This window comes from Sturnira hondurensis, unplaced genomic scaffold (assembly GCF_014824575.4).
Source record: "Sturnira hondurensis isolate 20B ecotype Veracruz unplaced genomic scaffold, ASM1482457v3 Scaffold0010448, whole genome shotgun sequence".
NCBI classification, from domain to species: Eukaryota; Metazoa; Chordata; class Mammalia; order Chiroptera; family Phyllostomidae; genus Sturnira; species Sturnira hondurensis.
The window spans coordinates 6,569,799-6,588,396 of NW_028083079.1; the positions used below are offsets into that span (position 1 = coordinate 6,569,799).

Genomic DNA, 18,598 nt, shown 5'->3' on the forward strand with positions numbered 1-18,598 from the left:
AATAATTCCCTAGTATCATCTACTACCTTATAAGTATTCAAATTATCACATAATATTTTTTAAAGTATTCTGTTGGAATCGGGATCCAAATAAGGTGCACACATTGCATTTGGTTAACTTGATTCTTAAGTCTTATAGTCTATAGATTTCCTCTCTTTTAAAAATTGTTACGTGTTAAAGAAAACTAGGTCTTTGTCCTATAGAGTATTCTGTATTCTAGATTTTGCTGTCTGCACCCCCGTGGCATTGATTATGTCACACGTGGAGGCTTATTCAGATTCAGGTTAGTTAGTGTTTGGCAAAAAGACACTCATAGGAACTTCTTTCTGCAACACATCAGGAGACATCATAATGCCTGGTTGTGTCTTTTGTGAATGTAGATTGGTTAGTAGATTCAGGTATTGTCAGCCCGAGCGGAAAGGGTGTGAAAAATTAGTAAAGGTGTTGAATAAATCTATCATATGACAGGTAAAACAGGCTGTATATGTAGGTCTGTTTTTAATTTGTTATGCTAACTTTTACCTCATTTTACTCTCCTTCATAGGATGACAATAACCTATTAAGACAGCAACTTAAAGATTTCCAGAATCATCTTAACCATGTGGTTGATGGTTTGATCCGTCCAGAAGAAGTGGCAGCTCGTGTAGATGAGCTACGGAGAAATCTGAAATCAGGAGCAGGGGAGACGAGGTAATGGGAAATGGAGACCTACAAGTATACAGCAGGCCCAGCTGTGAAGGTCAGAGGTGAATCTCACCTTTCCAAGTTCTGTAAAATGGCTGATTTCTTTGTGAGGTTTCCCTGTATTATATTTCCATGGTTAAGATACAAGATTGCTTGATTCAAGTGTCTGTCACTGCTTTTCTTTTTTACACTTCAAATCTGTTATGCTTTTTGGTATTTAATTTACAAGACAAAGGTTTTAAGAATAACTCTGGTAAGTTCATTGCAGATGGTTAGGAAGCAGAGATACATTATGCTCTTTAAATAGAAAGCAAATATCAAAGGATAACTATATGAAATGGATATTTATTCTTTGAGCAAATGTTGTTAGCCTGTGTTTTCAGAGTGACTAAGTCATTTGATGAAACAGTGGTTTGCGTTTAGGAGATGCTCGGTAATGTGGTGTGGATCGACACCAGTCTCATTCCATACACTCTTTTTACTCCTGCACTGATGTAACCAGCATGTTTGTGCCTGGCATCTAGCATTAAAATATAATGTCACAGTTATACCATCTCTTTTCCCCCTTACCAGAAGCTGTAGTCCTTCAGATGTCTTAGGGAAAAGTCTTGCTGACTTGCAGAAACAGTTCAGCGAAATCCTTACATGCTCCCAGTGGGAAAGAGAGGAAGCACAAGTGCGAGAGAGAAAACTCCAAGAAGAAGTGGCTCTGCAACAAGAGAAACTGGCAAACGGACAAGAAGAGTTGAGGCAGGCCTGTGAGAGAGCTATTGAAGCAAGAGTAAGAAAAGGGCAAAAGGCAGCTGGAGGGAAGTGTTTGGCAAATATTCACATTTTCCCACAAATTACAACGCTCCCTTTCTTGTGTAAATACAACATAAATGTTGTTATTTTCACTCATAATATGTCAATTTGGATGTGACTAAAATTCAATCCTGAATATGGGTACTGAGGTCAGAGTCAGGCTTCTATGTGACACTGTATTTTCCTTGTCCTGGAAGCAAGGGAGATGTATTTCCTAATATGCAAGCAAATAATGCTGCATTGCTAAAGTATAATATACCAGAATCAGATTTCTCTCTTTTTTTAAGATTTAAGTATTTATTTTTCAGAGAGGTAGGAAGGGAGGGAGAAGAGTGAGAGAAACATCAATGTGTGGTAGCCTCTTGTGCATCCCCTACTAGGGACCTGGCCCACAACCCAGGCATGACTGGAAATCAAACCAGCAACCCTTGGTTCGTAGGCTGGTGCTCAGTCCACTGAGCCACACCAGCCAGAGCCAGAATTGGATTTCTCTTGATGTAATTATTTTAATGAGACAAATATTAAAATGGATCCTAGAGAATATTCAAGAGAAAACTACCCCCAGTAACTCTGAGTACAAAATTTCATTACACTCTTTAGTAAACGAAATATAACTCTCTAAATTTTTTTTATTTTGCTCAAAACATATTTTGCTTAAAAATCATCTTTGAAACTCCCATTTCCTCACAGATTAATTTGGATAAGAGGCAACATGAAGCAAGGATCCAGCAGTTGGAGAATGAAATTCATTATTTGCAAGAAAATCTAAAAAGTATGGAGGAAATCCAAGGCCTTACAGATCTCCAACTTCAAGAAGCTGATGAAGAGAAGGAGAGAATTCTGGCCCAACTCCAAGAGTTAGAGAAAAAGGTGGGGAAGGCTAGGAAAGTGAGACATGTGAGTCCCTGCTGCCTGATCATGCCCCCAGCGATCAGGCCAGCTGAGAAGGGGTGTGATCCACAGTCACCTCTGCCTGTATTGCTGGCCCAGAGGTGAACCTGACCTAAGAGAAACTTGGAGGCATGTCATTGAATCGAGGGCTTGAGACAAGGGTGCCAGGATAGATGCAAACAAGGGAATTGGGAATGCAGAGAGTGACTTCCGAGCTGGTTGGGTGGTACTTAAATACTACTGGTGAGATGAGTTTGCCTCCTTCAAACCCCTTAGTTAGTTGGACACATTTATGGGGAATAACTTCTAAACTCTTCAGCTTTCTTTTTTCTTGTATTTTTTTTATTACCATTTATCTCTCTTACACTTCTCTCCCCTCTGCAGTCATCACACTGTTGTCCATGTCCATGAGTCCTTTCTCCTTTTTGCTCAGTCCCTCTACCCCTCAACCCCACTCCCCTACCACAGCTGTCATCCTGCTGTCTGTGAGTCTGCCTCTATTTTGCTTGTTAGTTTGGTTCATTCATTAGATTCTACATATGAGTAAAATCATATGCTATTTATCTTTCTTGACTGGCTTATTTCACTCAACATAATGTTCTCCAGGTCCCTCCATGCTGTCTCAAAAGGTAAAATTTTCTTTTTTTTATGCCCAAATAGTATTCATCTTTCTTTCTGTTACCCTGGCCTGTCTTTGAACTTCTCAATCCCACCTAACCATTCCCTGCTCCCCTGGTCAGATCTCAGACCTTGTTCAAATTGTGCCCACCACCTTTGAAATCACAAACTGAAGCACCACACTCTGATCGTAACCTCTTATCTTACCAGCACCCCTATGCTGACAGTTCTTCAACCTTTTGGAGAATTTCAGTGCATTAGCCCCATCTTTTCTGTTTACTAAACCTTCCTGTCTTTATTTTCCCCCTTGTTCAACTTAAATTTCGTGGTTTACCACTGTAGGCATTTTTGCAAATCTACTGTCTTCTGACAGAACTGAGCTATTAGCTTTCTTTGGACTTGCAGGCATGCTAGGTATTCCTGGAGGAAAAAAATCACCCTTTCAAGCATAGTAGTGTCACTATAAACTCTTGGTCACCGGCTCTAAATGGGAACTTTACTCTTTTCTCTAGTAAGCTCGTTTCCCACGCTCTGTTGTTTCACATCTCACTCCTACACCTACCCTCACCCTTCTCCCAGCCTCAGTGAATGACTTGCATCCTACTTCACTGAGAAAGCCATCAGTCTCTAAGTCTTACTGAGCCTGCCTCCAAAATATACCTGGAATATATTTACTTTGTTCTTCTCCAGTGCCACCACCCTCATCCAGCCATCATCTCTCTTCTGGACAACTGCTGTGACTACCTGACAGGTCTCCCACTTCCACTCGTGACTCTGCTCCACAGAGTAGCCACATGTTCTTTCAGAAATGTGAAGTGGCTCTCGTCAGTTCCATCATATCTCCCCCCGTCTCTAGTAGCTTCTGTTGCTTTTAGTATAAAGACCAATATTCTTAAGCTTATGAGGAAGCTTATGAGGAACGATCAGTCCTACATGATGGCCTCTGTTTAGTTCTCTCCTTTTCTCACTATGCTTCTTCGTTCAGATCATCAAAAATGCTGGGTTCTGCCTTCCCTCCTGGTCTTTGCACATGCTATTCCCTCTCTGGTGCCACGTCCTTTCACTATTCCTCCTGACTGCTGCCTTCCCACCAATCTATATCTCCCCTGCTGTTCTCTCAAACGACCTTGTTCTGCCCCTGGATGGCACTAAGTACAATTTTAGTTCCACATTTGCCTATGTATTTGTTTAATGTCTGTCTCTCCTACGCTACTTGGGGGCAGTAGCCAAGTCTGTTTTGTTTGCCACCATATGCGTGCTGCCTGACTCTGACTCCAAGCGGTTGGTCTATCACTTGGTGATTGTGCCAAGAAATGTTTTTCCAATGAATGAATGAATTTATGATCACTAAGATTCTTGACTAAGAAAATTGATTTCATTCTAAGTGTATCATACAGTCTTGAGATGATTTTATGTATTCATTCACCTAGCAAATATTTATGGAGCATCTGCCGTGTACCAGATATTGTTCTGGGTGTGGGGCATGTAGCCATGAACAGAGTCCCTGTCCCTGGGGGAGTTTATGTATCAATTTATTGCTACTAAATGATTTATATGTTTAGTTAACGTTTCTTTTATTTTAGAAGAAACATGAAGATGCCAAATCTCAGGAGCAGTTCTTTGGTTTAGATAAAGAATTAAAGAAACTAAAGAAAGCTGTGGCTGCCTCTGATAAGATAGCCACAGCTGAGCTCACCATTGCTAAAGACCAGCTGAAGTCCCTTCATGGAACTGTTATGAAAATTAACCAGGAACGAGCAGCAGTAAGTCCACACACACAGCACAAGTTTCCACCAATGCTGCAGCTGTCAAAAATAACAGCTTGTAATGTTGATCTTCCTATAGACGTTGGCTATTTTATAAACCACTGTACAGTTATCTGTTTCCATTCAGACCTGAAGGTTGTATTTCTCCCATCCCAGCCCTGCCATGGGTCCTGTACTTTATCGAGTCCTGAAAGGAACCACCAGAAGAAACATACCGTCCCTTAGGGAGTAGCTATCAGTACATATGCAAACAAAGATCTTAAAGGCTTGCCATGTAATCCTTCTGGATCGCAGACTCTTCGTCTTGTGCAGTCAGGTGACTAATATGTTACCTCAAAGGGTTGTTATGACCCCTGACTGAGATAATGTTTGATACAGTCTTTATAGGATGCAAATGTGGTGAGATTAAGACAGCAGATCATAGGAGAGAATCTAATGGTGAGAGTCCAAAGAGAAACCCATCATGGAAGACGGTAGAACACTGAAGAAGGTTCTACAGACCTCGCTTTTTCTGATGTAGCACGCTTTTTCTGATCCACCCCTCGCTTTTTCTGATGCAGCACCCTGCTCACTTAGTTCCATTGAGGGGTGGAGCAGGCTGCCAGGTGATGGGAGCAGCACAGGACAATGTGGGACTTGGTGTCACATGTCCATGGGATAGCCAGGCAGGCAATCTGATGAAAACAGGAATGAATCTGGGAGGAGGAAAAAATGAAGAAGGTAATGTGTGATAGCAGTGGTGCTTCTCTCATCCCTCTGTCCCTGTAGGAGTTGCAGGAAACAGAGAGGTTCAGCAGAAAGGCAGCCCAGGCGGCTAGGGATCTGACCCGAGCAGAAGCAGAGATCGAACTCCTGCAAGATCTTCTCAGGGATAAAGAGGAACAGGTCAGTGCCGGTCCTCTGAGACCTCCTCCTGAGTGGGTCCTTGTCATTTCTAAAAGACTGATGACTATAGGTGACATCTCAAAGAATTTTGAAGTACAATCACAAGTCAGTCCGTGCTTTATTTTCTACTGTGTGCCACGGACAGTGCAGTTTACTTATAAGGAGTAATTCAGTTTCCTCATTAGTAAAATGTAAGTAAATATTACAGAATTACAATCAAGTGGCAAGGATAAGTGCATCTGTGAAAGAACATTGATTGGGAACTTTGTTTATGTGATTTCTCAACAGTTTTGCATTGAGGTGGAGAAAGCAGATACAGGCACTAGAGGAGCGGACTCACGCGTGCTAGAAATCGAGAAGCTGAATGAGACCATGGAGAGACAACGGACAGAGATCGCAAGGCTGCGGAATTTACTGGACCTCACCGGACCTGGTAAAATAATGGGTTTGATGATGGTAGTGGTCTTGTACCTGCTCTAAAGTCAAAACATTTTGGTTTTGATGTTTACTAAATGTATTTAGCTGACAGATCAGTTCCATGTTTGATTTACATGGCTGTGACAATTAGCTTAATAAATAAAAACTATTAATTAAAAAAAACATTTTTATGTAAGTAAGGGATATGATTACAAAGAGACCGATTTTTATATTTTCAAAAGAAACAATATTTACAAATCTTTTTATTTTCTTCTTCAGGCTTATTTTATAAGTGAAGGCTTCTTTAAGTGTTAGCAAAATCTCATTACCAAAGAGCAGGTTGAAAGTCTGCTTTGAGGAATCGATTAAAGTCATTGACTCTTATGGGATCACTTTTGTATTTGAGCGAGAAAGGAAGTAGATGATTTCATAGCCAACTTTATAGCTTTTCTTTACAGATAACAAAGGAAGCTTTGAAAATGTTCTGGAAGAAATTGCTGAACTTCGACGTGAAGTTTCTTATCAGAATGATTACATCAGCAGCATGGCAGATCCTTTCAAAAGACGGGGCTATTGGTACTTTATGCCACCACCGCCGTCATCAAAAGTAGGAAGTCTGTGGTGCTGGGAGTGTATACTGAATTTTCTTAAAGAAAGTGTGACACTGTGTTCTTCCCCAAATTTATGAACAGGTGTTGAGAACACATATCTAGGCTAAGCCATGCATTGAGGTTCTTAAGTGGTATTAGTATTTGAGATGCAAATAGGGCCTTCCCAAGGAAAGTGGCATGCTTAGGTGGTGTATTTTGGGATCCCTGAATGAGGATCCTGTAAGGGGGTATGATGACTTGAGCCCAGAAAGCCTGTTGAAAAGTGTGTATAGAATTGTGCTGACACTCAGACAGAAAAATAGGCACCTGGGTTTCATTTTATTTTGAACAACATCCATTCAGTGCTTACTGAAATCTCGTGCTAGGCAACGGTCGGGTACCATGATGAATGACATAGCCCCTGCTTTCAAAGAGCTCATGGGCTGGCAGAGAAGACATGTAATTACAGAATGTAATTACAAAACAGTGACATGCATGTGACAGCAGACTTGACCTCTGTGCTCTAGTGACGGAGAGGTGTTAAGGATTCATTTTGTGGGGATTCAGGAAGGAAGGCTTCATAAGCAGCACAATTGTGACGTCAACACTTAGCAGCCCTCAAGGGATGGGCTTCTAGGAGGGAAGGAACACCTTTTATGGAATAAGAGAATTGTTTTAACCATGGCAGGTAGCTTATGGGGCTGGAGGGTTGGATGGGAACAGGCAAAGGTGAAGCTGGAGAAGTAGATTTGGGTCATGCTTTTTTAAAAATGGGCCTCAAAAGTCCTTACACTTAATTATGTAGGCTTTGGGAAACTGAGGTTGTATGTAATAGTATGATCAGAATAGTATAGGAAGAATAATTGGGCTGAGGATGGATGCTAGACTCGTGGCAGCTGAACTCTGTGTGAGGCTGTTTGAACATATGCAGGTGAAAGATAGAAGAAGCCAGAGCTAGAGCAGTGGAGCAGGAGAAGGAAAGATGGCACTGAGGGATGTTCAGGAGGCAGAATGATCAGGGCTTGAGGCCTGAATGTGGGGAGTGAGAAGAGGACTGGAGGAGCACTCATCCAAAGCAGAGGAACTGGGTGACATCTTGCCAGATTCAGGTGATAAGCAACAGCCAGGGAGAAGCAGTCTGACATGCTAGGATCCCCGGGCTGTGCGGGCTTAGAATCCCAAAGAACAGAACCTGCGGTTCTCCCAGAAACCTTAAGGAAGCCAACACCCTTAATTAGCACAGCCAGGGCTGGAGGTGGAAGCAGTGTGGGTGAGGGTTTGGAGGATAGACCTACGACTTGGGGGGAGAGAGGGAGTAGCACTTTAAAGCCATGAGAAAGTCCTAGGGCAGCAGGAGGCTAATATCCCCAGATTCCTTGAAAGTTCCCTGGTGTCCTTTGCCTCGGTTGCTGGGACATCAAGGACAAGACAGAGAAGAGAAACCACCAGGAAAGATTAGTGCTGGAATAGAGAAGCTGACATCCATGCATTTTACATGATCATGTAATCACATCTCACTTCTGTGTGAAAAGTGAGAATTATGATCTATGAAAACAAGTTGTTTTCTCACCTTTTCTCAACTTTGCAAAGTCAAAAGACGTTGACTTTTTTTTTTCAGTTTTGCCCCAGACTTTGACATTTCTCCAAGTCAGCCTTTTCATTTGTAACAATGTGCTCTGCTGCCATTTGTTTTAGGTTTCCAGCCACAGTTCACAGGCCACCAAGGACTCTGGTGTTGGCTTGAAGTACACAGCCTCAACTCCTATTAGAAAACCACCTGCCTCAGGATACTGGGTTTATTCTCCCATCCGGAGTGGGTTACGTAAATCGTTTTCAAAGAGAGGTAAGTGAGGTCACATAAGGTAGTTGCATTTCTCTTGCCGTTTAATTACGTTTTATAGGTTCCCTGAAATCCATAGGATACAATCCAAACTCCTTAGCTTGCTCTGCAAGGCCCTTTGTAATTTGGTTTTGGCCAGTGACCTCTTGTCCTTTTGTCTCAGCACCCACCACTTCCCCACATGTCAGCCATACCCAGCTGCCATGGTCCTCAGACCTCCATGTTTTAAGCCCTTTGTTTGGAATGTCCTTTTTCTTCTTCCTTCCTCTCCCAAACCTATTTCTACTCCTCCAGGTCCTCAAACCCCAGTCTTTTTACAGAGCCTTCTTCCATGCTGCCTCACCCAGGCAGACGGAGCTGTTTCTTTGGCTGTGCCGCTGGCAGATGGCAGCTACGTTCTTGTGTCATGGCATTGATTTACTTGACTTAAACAAAGTGTTAGAGGCCTGTCTCCCAAAGCTTGTAGGAGAGAGTGAGAGCTGGGATAAACTGTAGCTCTTTCACTAAGTAGCTGTGTGATCCTAGGTAAATTACTTAGCTACTCTGAAACTGTAAATCTTTAAAATGGGAATATCACCTTCTAAGAATTTGTTCATTCAGGACCTATTTATTGAGCTCCTGCTGTTTGCTAGGCTCCCTGTCATCAGTGATAAACACAGCTCCTGCTTATAGGGGAGATAGGTAAACCAACAACTTAAAGAGTGTGCATGTGGTGGGAAACGCTAAGAGCTGTGGAATCTTTTTTTTAAAATATATTTTATTGATTATACCATTACACTTGTTCTATTCCCCCCCTTCATTCCCCTCCCCCCTGCACACCCCTCCCCCCTTCCCCCCTTTAGTTTATGAGCATGTGTCTCAAGTTCTTTAGATTCTATATTTCCCCTACTATTCTTGCCCTCCCCCCATCTACTTTCTACCTACCCTCTATGCTATTTTCTGTGCCGTCTCCCCCCTTCTCCTCCTCCCACTCCCCTGTTGCTAACCCTCCATGCGTTCTTCATTTCTATGGTTCCACTCCTGATCTAGCTGTCCTCTAGGTTTGCTTTTGTTTCAGGTGTGGTTGTTAATAACTGTGAGTTTGCTGTCCTTTCACTGTTCATATTTTTCATCTTCTTTTTCTTTTTTTTTAATATAGTTTATTGATTATACCATTACAGTTGTTCTATTCCCTCCCTTCATTCCCCTACACCCACACACTCCCTCCCCCACCCTTCTCCCCCCCTTAGTTTATAACCACGTGTCTCAAGTTCTTTAGGTTCTATATTTCCCCCACTATTCTCGCCCTCCCCCTATCTATTTTCTACCTACCATCTATGCTATTTTCTGTGCCTTCTCCCCCCTTCTCCTCCTCCCACTCCCCTGTTGCTAACCCTCCATGCGTTCTTCATTTCTATGGTTCCACTCCTGATCTAGCTGTCCTCTAGGTTTGCTTTTGTTTCAGGTGTGGTTGTTAATAACTGTGAGTTTGCTGTCCTTTCACTGTTCATATTTTTCATCTTCTTTTTCTTTTTTTTTAATATAGTTTATTGATTATACCATTACAGTTGTTCTATTCCCTCCCTTCATTCCCCTACACCCACACACTCCCTCCCCCACCCTTCTCCCCCCCTTAGTTTATAACCACGTGTCTCAAGTTCTTTAGGTTCTATATTTCCCCCACTATTCTCGCCCTCCCCCTATCTATTTTCTACCTACCATCTATGCTATTTTCTGTGCCTTCTCCCCCCTTCTCCTCCTCCCACCCCCCTGTTTCTAACCCTCCATGTGTTCTTCATTTCTATGGTTCCACTCGTGATCTAGCTGTCCTCTTGGTTTGCTTTTGTTTTAGGTGTGGTTGTTAATAATTGTGTGTTTGCTGTCCTTTCACTGTTAATATTTTTCATCATCTCTTTCTTATATAAGTCCCTTTAGCATTTCATATAATAAGGGCTTGGTGATGATGAACTCCTTGAACTTGACCTTATCTGAGAAGCACTTTATCTGTCCTTCCATTCTAAATGAAAGTTTTGCTGGATAAAGCAATCTTGGCTGTAGGTCTTTGGATTTCATGACTTGGAATACTTCTTTCCAGCCCCTTCTTGCCTGTAAGGTCTCTTTTGAGAAATCCGCTGACAGTCTGATGGGAAGTCCTTTGTAGGTGACTGTCCCCTTATCTCTTGCTGCTTCTAGGATTTTCTCCTTCATTTTCATCTTGGCTAATGTAATTATGATGTGCCTTGGTGTGTTCCTCCTTGTGTCCAACTTCTTTGGGACTCTCTGAGCTTCCTGGATTTCCTGGAAGTCCATTTCCTTTGCCAGACTGGGGAAGTTCTCCTTTATTATTTGTTCAAATAAGTTTTCTACTCATGGCCATTTCTTTTCCCCTTCTGGTACCCCTATAATTCGGATGTTGAAACGTTTAAAGATGTCCTGGAGGTTCCTAAGCCTCTCCTCATTTTTTTGAATTCTTGTTTCTTTATTTTCTGATTGGATGTTTTGTTCTTCCTTCTGGTCCACTCCATTGATTTGAGTCCCAGTTTCCTTTCCATCACTATTGGTTTCCTGTGCATTTCCCTTCATTTCAATTAGTTTAGCCTTCATATGTTCCTCTAATTTGTGACTATAATCAACCAGTTCTGTGAGCATCCTGATCACCAGTGTTTTGAACTGTGCATCTGAGAGGTTCGCTATTTCTCGGTTGCTTAGAGTTATTGGCTCTGGGACTTTGAGTTCTTCTTGAGCCATAATGTTTTGGTCTGTTCGCGCCTGTTACATATGAGGAGCAGAGTGCTAGGTGTTCACCAGGGCGGGGCAACTCAGTTGTTGGGTTGTGATGCTGTATGTGGGGGTGGGGTCAAAGGAAATCAGTGGCAGTCTCCTCTGCCTCCTCTCGCCAGGGTTGCACAGTCTGTCTCACTGCTCACTCCTTTGCTGGTTTTTCTGTGCCCTCCAATGTGCAACCGCAGTCAGTCTGCCCCGCACCCTCACTGGGTTCGCTCTTGGGGCCTGCGGGGGTCCGTCTTACTGCTCACACCTCTGCTGGTTTATCTGCTCATGAATGTGAGACCGAGCTCAGCCTGCCCCGCACCCTCACTGGGTCTGCAATGCTACCCCAGCTGCCTGGGTCGCCTGGGTTGCCTGGGTTGGGGGTGGGGGGGTCCTTCCTGCCCGACCCTGCTCCGCTGCTGGCTCTGCCCCTCTTACCCGTCCCGGTTGAATGGTTTGTTGTTGTCGGACTTTCATATAGTTCAATTTTCTGTTCTCTGGCTGCGTCTTTGTTCTCCAAACCTTTGTTGTATTCAAACTTGGTTGTGGGAGAAGGCAGTGTTTCCACCTATGCCTCCATCTTGGCGGAAGTCCTGAGAGCTGTGGAATCTCACAGCACATTGCTGTTGGTCTTTTATGTTGCACAAAGCAGGCACCCAAATGATTGTGAATAAATGAATGAACGACTGAAGATGGAAAAAAACTCCAACAGATAGGCATAAGGAAACCTCAAGTATCTACCTTTGAAAATAATTCGAATCCCTGTTTTAATCTGCTTTTTAAAACTGCTTTTAAGCCCTGGCTGGTATAGCTCAGTGGATTGAGCACAGGCCTGCAAACCACATGATTGAGGTTCGATTCCCAGTCAGGGCACATGCCTGGGTTGCAGGCCAGTTCCCAGCAGGGGACTCACGAGAGGTAACCATACATTGATATTTCTCCTTCTCTCCTTCCCTTCCTCTCTAAAGATAAATTAATAAAATATAATAAAAAATAAAACTGCTTCTGGCTTTTCATATAAAATTTTATTCTCACATTTCTGATATCTGGCCTAAATGCTGCTGTTTTCTGCTAAATTTGTTTACCTAGTAGGCCATGCAGGTAAGCCACTCTTGTGTATTTCTTTCAAGATGCGGACAGTGGAGGAGATAGCCCGGAAGAGAGTGACTTGGATGACCCAGAGGACCACCGATTTGTGCCTCCTCCTGGATACATTATGTACACCGTGTTTCCTGATGGTTCTCCTGTGCCCCAGGGCATGGCCCTGTATGCTCCACCTCCTCCCTTGCCCAACGATAGCCAACCTCTCACCCCTGGCACCATTGTTTATGGCCCGCCTCCTGCTGGGGTTCCCACTGTTTGTGGACCTCCACCCCCCAACTTCTCCATCCCCCTCATCCCTATAGGCATGCTGCATTGCAACGTCCCGGAGCACCATAACTTAGTAAGTGGGAAGACATAAGACCTTATCCACACTGCTTCCATGGGAGACTGGATAAGGTTATATACTTACTGAGCTGGTCTACTTAGGAATGGATTACACCCCCAAAGTGTGTTTGTAAGGCTAACGTTTAGAACTGAACAACCATTCTCTCACTGAAATACTGTCCTGGACAGGAGTTAGGGTGCCAGACCAGTCTACAAACCTGGTTTAACTCATTATATAACAACAGCTTTAATCCAGGAAGAAACTTTTTTTTCACAGTACCAGTCATCTTTTATCAGTTGTTAATTACTATATGAAAGGATTCAGAGGTGCTGTGCAAAGATAATAATGATCAGGAATATGGAGTCCACGCTGGGTCCTCTTCAGTGGTACTTGCATCACTGCTCAAGTTTGAGTTCCTTGTAAGAACAGCAGTAGTTAAAAAGCATGTAAGCTGCCAGCACCATAGAAACGCCAGCAGCTTTCCCTTTCTTCCCGTTGACATACCTGTAATCCCAGTAGTAACCTCTTTGAAACACTCCAGCAAAGCCTTTGGGATGAAATTCCACTTCAGTGTCCAGCTTGGCAGCTCCCCTAGTTTGACATCCATGAGTTTCTTCTCCTTTTATGGTACCACTGACACCATCTTGGAGTCCAGGGTGTCAGAAAGTAACCATTTTTAGAAAGTCTATTAATATTTTTCTACCAACGAGTACTATATTAATGTGTATATATAAGTATAGCTGTGAACTGGTACCTCTACTTGTACACTGCACATGTATATATGTGGGTACATGCATACATGTGTATGTGTTTGTACACATGCATGAACAGCACACAGTAAGGTTTTGATGGGGATTATCTCTGGGTGGTGAGATTTATTGATCATTATTTCTGTTTTATCATAGTTTTGTTCTTATCGTGCATACAATTTTGTCTTCGTTTTTCCCACTTAATGTTACAAGCATTTTGCCATGGTTTTACAAATGTTTTTAAATAGTATGACCACACATTATTTGTAGGTGCTATGGTTGACTTAACTGTGTGTAATTTTTACAGTATTTCATATTCTTTTTTCAGTTTAGATTCCAAGAAATTATTATTTCCAAATCACTAGCGTACTTTATAAGTTTTTAGGTTTTAGAGAAAAATGTATTTTACAAGCTTCTCCTTCTAACATAAGACACACAGAACTCTATTTTCCCTCTTCTTAGCAGATTGATAAGAAGGACTAGGACACCTGGGTGCCAGGCACCAGTCCCATTTTATTTTATTTTTTTAACAATTTTTAAAAGATTTTATTTATTGATCTTTAGAGGGGAACAGGAGAGAGGGAGAGAATTATCAATGTATGGCTGCCTCTCATGAGTCCCCTATTGGGAACTGGCCTTCAACCCAGGCATGTGCCCTGACTGGGAATCGAACCGCAATCCTTTGGTTCACAGGCCTGTGCTCAATCCATTGAGTTACACCAGCCAGGGCACCAGTCCCATTTTAATAGGTCAGACTAGTTTCAGGGGGACTGTGTGTACTTATGTGGTTAAAATTACAATCATGCATATCATCTTGCAGTTTTTCAGTGCACATTGAGTTTATAGCAGGTTTTTTGGTTCAGTGTTTGATAATCTCTTAAGCTGGTTCTTTTACCCTCCAGTAGTACCCAGCTGTTTCAGTAGTTTTCCAGGTACAATTTCATACCTCCCTATATTTGCACATGTTATTTCTTAGCTTAGGTCTTTTCCATTTCAATTATTCTTCAAAACCCAGGCAGAACACCTCTTCCTCTGGTCAGCCTTCTCCCCAGGCTTCCCTTCCGTGTGCCCAGAGGAGGGAGAGGCTTCACTGTGTGTCCCTTCTTCTAGGGGCGAACTCGAGGCGGAGATTGTCCACGAGGGGTACTTGGGGAATGTTTATCAACCACAGTGGGGCTGATGGAAAAGTTGAAAGCTTTATGAATCTACCCATTTCACCTATGGTGTGTGAAAAAATTGGCTTAATTTTTTTTTATACAGAAACCTTAAAAACTACCACCATTTTCAGGTCAAACATAACCACTTTTAACCACAGTTAATCTCAGCTTTTGGCAGGAAAGAAGGAAAACATCATGTGATATTTCAGTATTGCATTTTTCTTCTTTATTGAGGAGAGTGAAGTTTCTAGATTAGAGGATATAATGCAGCACTTAAAATCAAAAAAATGGGAACAGGGGATGAGAGTATCCAAGCGGCAGCCTGAGAAAGAAATGGAAGAACTACATCGTAATATTGATGGTCTCTTGCAAGAGAAGAAAGACTTAGAGCATGAAGTAGAAGAATTACATAGAACCATCCAGAAGCATCAACACCGCAGGTAATTATTAACCATTTCATTTTTATAATTCAGATGAATATAATATTTGTCCACTAAGGTAATCTAAATCAGTGTTGTCCAATAGAACTTGAAAATAGTCTAGATCTGAACTGGTCAAAAGTAGTAACCACAAGCCACATGTGGCTGTTGAGCACTTCAGATGTGGCTAATGGAGCTGAGGAGCAGAATTTAATTTAATGTAATGTCCACATGGTGATCACCATATTAGACAGTGTAAGCCTGAATTCTTTTAGCCAATAATGTGAATCAGCTCCTCTACTCCCTCCTGGAGAATGTACAGCCCTTGCGTCTCCCCAGTTACCCTGACTGAAAACATGCCAGGTGTCATCTGCATTGGATCTGCATCCCCTTCACCCCACCAGGCATCTAGCTAATCTCCCAGTTCTACTGGTTCTACTCAAAGAGCTCTCACATTGGTCCCTACTTTCATCTCCATTGCACTGGCCTTCTTCATCTAGTCTAAACTCCTGTCTGTCAGCTTGGCTACAAATCTCACAGTGCCGCTCTCCCATGTGACTTAGTTTCATCAGAATATACCTACCACCCAAGATCTGAGCCCTGCCTGCCTGTTTTATCCTGCTCTCCCACAGTATTTGCTGTGGCTCTCCTTACTTTGCTGTGGTTTCTCCAAGCACTATGTTTTCTTCTACCTCCCCACTGTCACATATACTGTCCTGTGCCTGGAATAGCTTCCTTACTCCCCTGCCTAACTCCAGTCTGTCTTTCAAGACAAAGAGCAGAGATCCCCCTTTACACAATATCTTTCTCATCTCAGGCTCTCATAATTTGGGGTTGGCAACCTTGGGCACAGTACTATTCACAGCATGTTTTAAGGAGCCCAGGAGGGCAGTAGCTAGGCCTCCCTCTCCATTCCGTAGCACCTGGTGTAGGGTCTGTGAACAAATGCAGTATCTGCTAGATGGGTCACTTATGTAGAAGCCCATCTTCTGCAGTACTCCATGAATTATGACACTTCCCCTACTTTTGTCGTTTAAGCCAGATTGGCCTAAGCACTGGGGCTGGGGGGAGACCTGTGGAGGACACACAGGGGAGTGAGGAGGTCAGGTCTCTGTCTTGTAGTAGACCTAGCAGGGAAAAGCAAGAGCCTTGGGACTAGATGTTTGACAGTTCAGGGGATGGTTATATCTATATTATTTTTGTAGGTGTATATGTGGGAGAGTGGTTTTCTGTTTCTTCATATCCTCACCTGGGGGCATTTTTTTCATTGCTTTCAGAGAGAAAGGGAGGGAAAGAAAGAAACATTGATTGCTTGCCTCTTGTATGTGCCCGGACTAGGGATCATAAGGACCTGGATCAGGAATCATATGCACCCAGACCAGGGATCGAACCCACAACCTAGGCATTTGCCCTGACTAGGAATTGAGCCCACCATCTTGCAGTTACAAGATGATGCTCCAGCCAACTGAGCCATACCTGCCAGGGTGGGGGTGGGCAGGTTGTGGTTTGAGGAGAATGGTAGGGCTTCCATCTCCATCAACTGCTTTTCCCGGGTATAAAAGTATAATATAAATGGTCATTTTAGAGAATTTGATAACATAAAAATTCAAAGGAAAAAGTAAAAACCATTCTATGCATTCGTTTCCAGATAATCTGTGAATATGTTGCTGCATGTACTTTTATGTTTTTCTGCCGTAGATGGTCTCATTTTCAAGTAATTTTAACACAATAGTCTTGAGTTACTGAACCCTGTGTCATGCTCTTTGATTTGTCAGATAGCATCACCATAATTTTACTCTGGCAGAACAGAATTAGGTAGTCTTTGGGGCAGCTGGTGAACTGGGTCTTGAAGGATAATTTTGAGTAATGGATCATTATTGTGTTAGTTGTTTATTTTATTTTTATACCACTGAAGAATAGAAATATTAACATTGGTTTAGGCTACAAGTGTCTATATTGTAATATTTAAAATCTCTTAATGTGTGTTTTTTATTTTATTTTTTAGAGACTTCATTGATGGAAATGTGGAGAGTCATATGAATGAACTAGAAATAGAAAAATCATTCAAACACCATGAAGATATTGTAGGTGAAATTGAGTGCATTGAGAAAACCCTTCTGAAACGTCGAACAGAACTCAGGGAAGCTGACCGACTGCTGGCAGAAGCTGAGAGTGAACTTTCATGCACAGAAGAGAAAGTATGTTCACTTGTGGTTTGGAGTGAGACAGCTTTCTGTCATCAGCATGAAGGGTTAGAAAGAAAAGGTGTTAAGAGTACTGTTGCCCAAGCCAGACAACCGTGTTTCAGGCTGGACGCTGCTAGTTAAGGAGCTAGGAGAACTTGGGCACGTCATTAAGTCCCCGAGCTTTGCTTTCCTCACTCATAAGGTCAGGCTAAGAATACCTGGGCTGTTTAGTATTAACTAAATGAAGTAGCATATTTAAAGCTCCTTAAGTCATTAGTTTCTAACACATGCCACTTCCTTATCTTATGTGGGTCTCTTTTTATTTGGGCTTTGTTATCTGTATTTATTAAATAGACCAATCTTACAATCTTATAAAGCAACAATAGACCTTACAGGACTCCTAGTCTTATTTTGTTCTCTATGTTGAAGGATATAAAATCAAGTATTTTTTGGTCTGAGATAATAGCCTTGAGACTGCAACACAGAAGGAAGTCAGGGAGGAAAAGGAGCTGCCTTTTACCACACATTGACTGTTCCAGGGCTACACAGAGTTCTGCCCCACCAAGAGAGGATTTTTTAGTTAGAAAAGAGTTCCAGGATAAAGTTCCATGCCTGCATGGAGCAACCTCAGAATCTACTATTTTATATTGTCATTTAAACATGAATTAATGTAATGAGTAGAAATCTGTAACCGAAGAACTGACATTAAGTATCTATTAAAGAAATCCTTTGAGTGATGGTTTTAATAAGAATGGGAAAATATCCTCATCTCTTTTCAGATGATCAGTTCCTCCTCCTGTTGTATGTTGCATTACTGTGAGAGAAAACAAGTGTGAGTAGGATTAGAGAAAAATATGTCACTGTATATAAAAGAAGATGGATGATACCAGTTGTAGGCAGAGATAGAGATAATAAGTGAACCAAGGGTAATAAGCTCTTCTCCCTTCATCCTCCAAAAGTGACTCAGGGGAGCAGTTTGCTAAGGAGGAAGAGGAAGGGAGAAAGTGTTACATTTTGTAAGGAGTGTGCCAGACATGTTAGAACCTGACACAGAAGGAGACAAAAAGCCACTTGGAAGTAAAGTATTCTGGGATACATACTGAGTTTTGTCCAGTGCTTTAGCGATGAAACGGGCAGAAACCAGCCATGTGAGATGGAAAGAAGTTCGGTGAATTATCTGTGGTTCTTCAAGAGCTTGCTAGCCCTTTGCATTCACACAAGATGCTTAAAGACCAGTTTAACATACAGATGCCTCTGATTTAGTGCAACTGCAAAACTTGAGGCTTTTGGCTAATGGGGAGTCACACTGCTCAACCAAGTGTTGTACAGGCCACACTCTGTTTTTGAGCCTTTGACAACATTGTTTTAAGCCATTCATTTATTTTTATTTTTATTTTTTTAATGTTATTTATTTA

The 18,598-nt window shown here is 42.2% G+C and overlaps 1 protein-coding gene and 1 pseudogene across 9 annotated transcripts in view; one reads left to right on the plus strand and one right to left on the minus strand.

Moving 5' to 3' along the window:
* Positions 1–18,598, plus strand: part of CNTRL (centriolin) — an 89,703-nt gene that overhangs the window by 51,477 nt on the left and 19,628 nt on the right. For all 9 annotated transcript variants that reach the window (XR_005068403.1, XM_037059177.1, XM_037059178.1 and 6 more), the window contains 11 exons: positions 545–690; positions 1,258–1,465; positions 2,179–2,358; positions 4,581–4,760; positions 5,532–5,648; positions 5,937–6,081; positions 6,524–6,672; positions 8,351–8,498; positions 12,374–12,687; positions 14,813–15,018; positions 17,003–17,195. Coding sequence is in view for 8 of the 9 variants with exons in the window: in XM_037059177.1 (XP_036915072.1) it covers positions 545–690; positions 1,258–1,465; positions 2,179–2,358; positions 4,581–4,760; positions 5,532–5,648; positions 5,937–6,081; positions 6,524–6,672; positions 8,351–8,498; positions 12,374–12,687; positions 14,813–15,018; positions 17,003–17,195 (1,986 nt within the window). In the remaining variant the exon portion in view is untranslated. The remainder of the gene's footprint in view (positions 1–544; positions 691–1,257; positions 1,466–2,178; positions 2,359–4,580; positions 4,761–5,531; positions 5,649–5,936; positions 6,082–6,523; positions 6,673–8,350; positions 8,499–12,373; positions 12,688–14,812; positions 15,019–17,002; positions 17,196–18,598) is intronic.
* LOC118995984 (ATP synthase subunit f, mitochondrial-like) lies at positions 12,946–13,315 on the minus strand (annotated as a pseudogene).